Source organism: Osmerus mordax, chromosome 7, assembly GCF_038355195.1.
Source record: "Osmerus mordax isolate fOsmMor3 chromosome 7, fOsmMor3.pri, whole genome shotgun sequence".
Classification (NCBI taxonomy): Eukaryota; Metazoa; Chordata; class Actinopteri; order Osmeriformes; family Osmeridae; genus Osmerus; species Osmerus mordax.
This window is the reverse complement of record NC_090056.1, coordinates 5,812,985-5,821,706: the sequence shown is the minus strand read 5'-3', so window position 1 is coordinate 5,821,706 and position 8,722 is coordinate 5,812,985. Positions and strand designations below refer to the sequence as shown.

The window sequence follows — 8,722 nt, the reverse complement described above, 5'->3', positions numbered from 1 at the left end:
ATTCTGGAAAAAGAAGTGTTTTGGATCCAGAAGGATCGCCAAGGCTATAGCAGTACAGAGTCTGGTTGAGATGACAGTGTCTCATTGGCTGTGTTCCTGTAGTACTATCCTGGTGCTGGGGGTCCTGGTTTGGGGGTCCCATCTTATTCTGGGGAGGGGGTTGTGGGCGGGGGGAGGATGCTGAGGTCACGTCCAAGGCAGCCTTTACCTGGTGTGGAAGAAGAGGGGGGGTGGGGGGGAGGGGGAGAGGGGATGGGGGGTTAGGATCCAGGGAGTTGGAGGGTGTCTCACACACACACAGGAAGAGAAGCAAACTGAATCTGAACGCATTCCTCTTCATGACGTCAGACGGGTCTGTACATCAGGAGAGGGAGGGAAAAACACGTATGTTGCCTATCAGAGACCGTCCGCCCTTTCTGTATTCTGTCATGCGCAGACATGCATGGATGCTTGTGTGCCTGTGTTCTGTCTGTCTGTCTGTGTGTGTGTCTAACACAGGAATGAGGGGCTTCAAAAAGCCTGCAAGTACATTTGAGACAGAGAGAGGAAGAGAGAGAGAGGAAGTGATAAAGAGAGACAGAGAGAGAGAGAGAGAGAGAGGAGAGAGAGAGAGAGAGAGAGAGAGAGAGAGAGAGAGAGAGAGAGAGAGAGAGAGAGAGAGAGAGAGAGAGAGAGAGGCTTCAGAGACAGCTCCTGTCGCCCAGCTCAGTGGTGGCTGTAACACACCTCGTATGCTCCCTCTGCTCCCCGCTGTCTCGTTAGCAGTCATGCATACGCTCCAACGTAAACACTGTAACCTCCACTGGGGAGAGGAGGGGCAGGGGAAGGAAGAAGAGGGGGTGGGGAGGAATGGCAATGGGGAGGAGAGATGGGGAGGAGAGATGGGGAGGAGAGATGGGGAGGAGAGATGTGGAGGAGAGATGGGGAGGAGATATGGGGAGGAGAGATGTGGAGCAGAGTTGGGAGGAGAGATGGGGAGGAGAGATGGGGAGGAGAGGAGAGATGGGGAGGAGAGATGGGGAGGAGAGGAGAGATGGGAGGAGAGATGGGGAGGAGAGGAGAGATGGGGAGGAGAGGAGAGATGGGGAGGAGAAGGCAGTTGATGGGGAGGGTGGGGGAAGGAGTTAGTGTTTGATTAAAAACTAACTGAAGAATTTTGCACATAGATTTCATATATCAAGGTTAGAGGTTATATATGAATGGGATTGGTTCCATGGAGGTGATACTGAATGACCTCACTGCGACCTCTAGGGTCAACTCATTCAGAGATGCTAATGGAAAGAAAGCCTTCCAGCCTAAATGGTACAGACCATCAGCCCGCCAGGTTAACAAAGACCACTTCAACTCAAACGTCACCACACACATCCACTTGGGTTAAGTGCAATATTGTATCAGGACCCAGGGAGGAAGGGGGGGGGGGGGGGGGGGGTAGAGGCCCATTGATTTGTCTGTGATGATAAATTCAACCACCCTCATCTGTCTCTCTCTTCCTCTACCTCCCTCTTTCTCTCTGTGAGAGTAACCACGGTCGACTCGGAACATACATAGACACTTGTACAATTGAGAATAAATTAAAGACACACACACACACCTCACACATAGAAACCCCCGGGAGGGAAACCATAAGTGGACATGACAACGGTGTTTTGAAAGAGAATAGGCAAGCATTCTATGCCGTTCTACAATGATTCGTCGTCATTTGTTGCATAAGAACACAGAAGAATACGGACGGATCTGGAAGCCCTCAACCAGACTGCTGAGTTAACCAATCAGAGCTACTGGTCTTTGAGCTGGGCAAATGTAGAGATCTATTACAATAAATCATGTTGGACTGTGGAATAAAATAATACATGAATATGTGAAAAGGCTCCTGGATTAACAAGCAAAAGGATGACCTCATTTAGAAACGGTCTCATTATCCTGATCTAGTCCATAGGGTTCACATAGCTTCTTCCCTGTCCTTGGAAACCAAACAGCCTGTGAAATAAAGCTAACTTTTATCGAACAGAAAAAGATGACAATCGTCTGGCTATGATTTCATAGGCTTTCGAGTATGAGATAGATTAGCCTGACAGTCCCTACTGCTGTTTCTCAGGCAGGAGAAAGCAGTGCCCATCCATCCATCGTGTGTGTGTGTGTGTGTGCTGGGAGGGGGGGGGACACCTGTTCTGTCAGTAACATGCCACAGGGGGGGCAGCACTCCCCACTGAGACAAAGTCATCTGAAGGTGAGAAAGAAGTGGGGCAGGGTACTGAAACACACACTCTCACCGAACACACACAAGGACAGATATGAGTGAGAAGGACAAGGTAATCTAGGATAGAATGGCAGTAACAGATAATACAAAGGAAACCCTTGACATTGCGTCGAGTACCGAATGACAGTAATCTAGGCTGCATCTTTCATTTGATTGGAACGTGTTGACGCTAGAGTTCCACCAAATATTTCTATTTTTGGCTGGGAAAATTAATGGCCTATTAAATTGGGTTTCCCCGAAAATATTATAATCCATACAAGAATATACTCTATAAATCTATGTTTTCGAACATTATTATCTCTCTCTCTCTCTCTCTCTCTCTCCTCTCTCTCTCTCTCTCTCCTCTCTCTCTCTCTCTCTCTCTCTCTCTCTCTCTCTCTCTCTCTCTCTCTCTCTCTCTCTCTCTCTCTCTCTCTCTCTCTCTCTCTCTCTCTCTCTCTCTCTCTCCTATACTCACCAGCTCCTAACAGCAAGGGAACAGCAGCCTCTGGTGAGCGCACGGGGTAACGCAGTCAGTCTGACATCCAGGCACGCAGACAACTCCCTTCCCATTCAATAGTACTCTTCCCATTCACAATTTCCCAAGTCGAATTTCTTCATCTCTCCTCGCGCCCCGTGCGCCTCTCCTTGCGGTCAGGTTTGGTTGAGTTTGCAGTTGAATGATTTTCATTACCCGCTCCAGCACAGTTGATCTATTATAACAGTCAAATTCAATGTCACTCTCGTAGTGGTACCGTTGACCTGTAGAATTGATTTGGTGGCACAAGATAGTCAAAACAGTTGATTTGAACGCACGCACAGCGTGTGCATAGACATTCCTATTAGAGGTCAAATATGTGTCTTATCGAGATGGGGATCTTCAGACTAGCTTCCAGGCCATCTGGAAGGTTACTGTGGAAAACAGGGATGCCATGGCAACGATGGCTGGGGTTACTGGGGAAACGACAGTCGCCATGGAGACAATCACAGCTGGCGATATTAGAGGCATCCAGAGAAAGGCGGGTTCTCTTCCTCAAGTCGCTGAAATGTATGCGTGTGTGTGTCATTTATTTTTGCTTGTAGTCTACAATGAACAACGCACATGTTCCTTTGCAAAAAAAATAAAATTGCATTTGTCTGCTTTCCAAACAGTGATGCCAGCTTATATTCCTATACACCTATAGGCTACTCCATCACAAATGGCAGGTGATTATATTACTTTTACACAGTGACATACTTACTAGTCTTTGATTGCAACGCACAATAAAGGCAATAGACAAAAATTGTCCATATTTGAGATGAAAGAGCTACGGTTTGCTGTTTGCACAGTAATGCTTAAAACACATCTAGGCTTATTTAAAAGTAGCCAAATAGTCTACAGGTAAACCACAGTATGTTATGATGAATGTACTACATCAGCCCCGTCTGTCATGTTGGAATGCTACAGGAATGATGAGCCCCTTGCAGGCAACGCCTACAATCTGGAAAATCAGATACAATGTAACTGCGCCTCTAATTGATGGTAAATTCACCAAGTTTTAAACAGGGGTAAGTACAATTGCGGTGTCGGATATCCCTGTGTGAAGATAAAAACATGACTCTACATCAGGTCCACTACAGGAACACATATGCCTTTATACAACCCGAGGAGAGAGAAATAGTGACTTAAAACCATATATTCTGTGAATGAAACGAGGCAGCTCGCGGACTTTGAATGCTGAGGATTAGCCCTAGCTTTGCATTGGTCTCTCTGCAGCTTCTCCACATTTATTTCCCAAGTGCTGCACCAGCCGACTCATATCCGATATCATATTTGACTTTTGCGTCCACGGTCAGAGTTTATAGGACTAAACGTCGGTGAAGATCTTTTTGTTGATATTAATGCAGTTCTGAGAGTTGTTTTGTGTCGTCGTTGGAAAGTTTGGCTGCTGTTTGAACGCACCGTGCTCCTCTATCACCATGTACTCGCTCTTGCTCAGTGAGGAAGAGGAACGAGTCTTCCCCAGCTCCTCCGTGTCCGCCAGGGGTTGACAGCTGCCCACGTGCAGGTACTGTGCTTGCTCCTCACCCTCCGTCTCGCGGTGGTAGAAGTAGTTAAAGTTGGATACAATGACGGGCACAGGCAGGGCGATGGTCAGCACACCGGCAATGGCACACAAAGAACCAACTATTTTCCCTCCAATGGTCACGGGGTGCATGTCACCGTAGCCCACGGTAGTCATGGTGACGACGGCCCACCAAAAAGCATCGGGGATGCTGTTGAACCCGGACTCAGGGTCGTCGGCCTCTGCGAAGTACACGGCGCTAGAGAAAAGAATGACTCCAATGAAGAGGAAGAATATGAGGAGGCCGAGCTCGCGCATACTTGCTTTAAGAGTCTGGCCTAGAATCTGGAGCCCCTTGGAGTGGCGCGAAAGCTTGAAGATACGGAACACCCGGACAAGCCTGATGACGCGCAGGATTGCCAGCGACATGGCCTGTTGACCGTTACCTTGCCTCTCGGCGAGCTCGGTGCCCAAGGTGATAAAGTATGGAATGATAGCCACTATGTCAATTATATTCATTATATTCTTGGAGAACGTGGCCTTGCTCGGGCACGCAAAAAAGCGCACGAGCAACTCAAAAGAGAACCAGATAATGCACAGGGTCTCCACAACAAAGAAGGGGTCCGAGAATGGGCTGGTGATGTACGGGAGTGTGCCGTTAATCACCGGTGCAATGGTGATTGGGTCTTTGTTATCATCCCGGAACTCTGGTAATGTCTCCAGACAAAATATGACTATGGAGATGAGAATGACCAGAACAGATACTATTGCGATGCCCCGAGCTGGGCCCGAACTCTCCGGGTACTCAAACAGCAGCCACACCTGTCTCTGGAACTCATTCTCAGGCAGAGGCCGCTCCTCTTCCTTTATGAAGCCCTCATCCTCCCGAAACTTCTCCATGGCCTCCTCGCCCAGCTCGTAAAACCGGATCTCCTCTGAAAAGATATCAATAGGCACGTTGACAGGTCTCCTAATGCGTCCGCCCGATTGGTAATAATAGAGGATGGCGTCAAAACTTGGACGGTTTCGGTCGAAAAAGTATTCGTTCCCTCAGAGGGTCAAAGTACCTCATCCTCTTTTTGGGGTCTCCCAGCAGAGTCTCTGGGAACTGGGAGAGGGTCTTGAGCTGGGTCTCGAAGCGTAAGCCTGAAATGTTGATGACCACCCTCTCGCAGCACTCGTGGTCCGGTTCGTAGCGGTCCAGAGAGTGGTGACCCGGGAGAGCCGCTGACTCCTCCAGCATATTGTCACACGCCACCACCGTCATCACGCCGGTCTCAGTCTCGGTGTAACCGTGGTTCACAAGTGTGTCGCCCCGGATCTTGCTTGCACTCGACGGGGGGGATTGCAGGAGGCTGAGGTGGTCGTCCATGCGCGCGCGTCGGGATGGAGACGCATACAGGGGCAGCCGCGCCCCCTCCGCGAGCCCCTGTTAGCAACAACCGCCGCCTGCCACCGCCTGTCTCTTCTCCACCGCCGTCACTCTCTCTTTCTGTCCTTCTCTCACTCTCTCTCTTTCTACAGTTGCTGTTCCCGCCCACGGCGCGAGAGCTGAGTTTATAAACGCGTGTTACGCCCGCCCACGGCGCGCTGGTGGTGGGCACCTTCCTCACCACTCCTCCAATCGGTGCGCGCACAGACATAAACAAGGAACCTCAGACGCGCGTCACCCAACGCCACCCTTTGGGCGTGCCCACCTAGAACACACACACACACACATCCGATTTATGATTTACATCAGTTTATAACGCAGAAAATCATTGTGTTCATTCATTGATCTGAAAGAGTGAAAATGTTATATTCAGATCATTAAACGATTTGCACATTTAGGGACATGAGTTCTATTTTGACATACTTTTTCGTTCGGGGTATTTCTGGTGAGCCCACCCAACCCATAAGAGGATTATCCTGCTGCAATAGACATGATCTGGAATATGTTGTAAAGAAAATCACAAGGTGTATTATTTAATTAAAAAAACACTGATTACCCGAAAAATGAATGCGTGTGTGTGAGTGTGTGCAAGGTGATAATGGTGAAGCAGAGCAAGTGAGGCCGGAAAGCGAATAACGCAAAGGTCGCAGGGAGAGGGACAGACAGAATGTTGGTTATTGTTCAAACATTGACATATTTAATACTGTGCATGCACAGGGTTGAAGGCGCCCTTGTCAGAGTATAATCTCCTAGAATCACACAGGTATTCAGAGGGACTGGAATAATCCCGCCGCTCCCACCTAAGGCATGTCTATTTGGTGCTCAGGCGGATTATCGTTGAGGGATGCCCGCCCCATCTATTCATCTAAAATATTTAGGCTAAGCGATATGCCACCGCTGCATATTCAACATTCAATCTCGCATCCCCGATTTACACCACCAGCGCGCACGTGTTTGTGTGTGTCTGAGAGAGACAGTGTGTCTGTCCTGAGGCATCGCGAGGGGAGTGTTTGGTGCCCTGTCCATGGTGCTGAAATAGTCACAGCCAGCATTTATGTTCATTTATTTGTCACGTTCCAATAAAAAGGTGCACTTAACCCTCGTGCTGCCTTCGGGTCACATGACCCAAAGTTTCATAACGAACCATCGTTGTGTTTACCCAATTTTACCCAATACAAAAACAAAGAAAAATAATTCTCTTTTAACCATTCCAATGTGGGGGTCTGAGACAGCCTGACAGTTAAAAGAAAATGCTTCACTTTGTTTTTGTATGAGGTAAATTTGTCGCAATACGACGGTGGGTCACAATGACTGATGGGTCAGAATGACCCGAAGATAACACAAGGGTTAAGTCATCGTTTTTATTTTATTTATTCGACTTCTCACCAAACACGGTGACATGTTACTGACTCTATGTTAGACTCTTATGGCCACCTCTTTGTGAAATATTTCTCATTAAACCTGCACATGGTACTCGTTATGTACTGTAGCCTCCTTTAAAACAAGCAATAAATCCAACAAATTGTTAAATGTAGGCTAACCTAGATCGAAATTTAAATGATCTGTCCAGAAGTCTCAATAAGAGGACTAGCTTATATATAAGATAATAGATCATACAATTTATGAAAGTATCCACATCACTTTGGAGTGTTTTACAATACCTTACAAATATATGTGGTGCCAGTGCATCAGTCAATGCACATCATCATTTCAAGAAGTTATGAAAGAAAAAGTTGTTTAGTGCTTTTTCACGGCAAGATCTGAAAATGTCAGACATTCATACACTGAAGGACGACTGACTGGTGAATGTATTCTGCACACAGACCTTGGGGAGACTGTGTGTGTGTGTTTGTGTGTATGTGAATAAGAAAGTGCATCAGATATGTGATGTTACTTAGCAAAACTCAGGGTTACAAAGCAAGCATGAAAAAAAGAGCTGCCATGTTGCTAAAAAAAAGTTATTCACAGACAATTTCTAGGTATACTTGCTTTCTCCAGTTTGTTGTCTAACCAGCAGTTTGACCTTGAAGCTTTTTATGTAAGTCTGCAAACATCTCAGATTCAAACACACACAGCTTCAACAAGTGGGAGAAAGCAGGGAGAAGAAACACCACACAGGAAGAAACACCACACAGGAAGAAACACCACACAGGAAGAAACACCACATAGGAAGAAACACCACAAAGGAAGAAACACCACACAGAAAGAAACACCACACAGAGCTAATATAGAAGGATGGAGATAGGTGCCTTGGTAAGTTGGAAAGATGGGTACAGGTACCCAATATACTGTATGTGTCTGGTAAGTTACAGAGATGGTTATCTGGTAAGTTCCAGGGATGGTTATCTGGTAAGTTACAGGGATGGTTATCTGGTAAGTTACAGGGATGGGTATGTGTTCCCTGGTAAGTCAGAAGGATCGCTGAATGCATGCTCGAAGGCAACATCTGCTTAATGCAGGTTTCAATTACTGAGGAGTCTGGGACTTGAAGTGTCTCCCATCTAGATATTAAGGTAATACAGACCCACCACCTACAGTAACAGTGCATACACTCTGAGCTGGTTTGCCTATTGAGGCCACATGCAGGCTGCCCTGTATAAAAGGGCCCTTTTGGTCTCGTGAGAATCAGCCAAGAGACGGCCTGGGGTCTTTTTAATGTGCTTTCCACTCTATCCTCCTAAATATAGGCTCCACCAAACTCTCCTATTAACCTAAGAAATTAGGCTACCTTGTGCGTTGCCCTCGGATGCTCAAATTAGAACGCTGCCTCGCCCAAAGACATCGCAACAACCCCCAAAGTATGTTTGTGACTGTGCACGCGGGGGAGGGGAGGAAGTGGGTCTGCCCGTCCGCAGGAAGCAGAGGTCAGGTGGTTGAGGTCATGGTCATCTGTTAGTGTTTGAGGAAACCCTGGAGCTTTGCATTGCAGAAAAGGTGGAGGAGGGGGAGGGGGGGGGGGGGGGGGGGGAGTCCACTGTGATCCTCCCCCAAAACACGGAAGGACATTCC

General features: G+C 47.5%; 1 protein-coding gene across 1 annotated transcript; it reads right to left on the bottom strand.

Moving 5' to 3' along the window:
* Positions 1-725: 725 nt before the first annotated feature.
* LOC136945967 (potassium voltage-gated channel subfamily A member 3-like) lies at positions 726-5,788 on the bottom strand. The gene is given in 3 exon segments (XM_067240110.1): positions 726-802; positions 2,715-5,328; positions 5,330-5,788. Coding segments are annotated over 2 exon segments (1,569 nt in total). The 5' UTR covers positions 5,654-5,788; the 3' UTR covers positions 726-802; positions 2,715-4,083.
* Between the last annotated feature and the right edge of the window lie 2,934 nt (positions 5,789-8,722).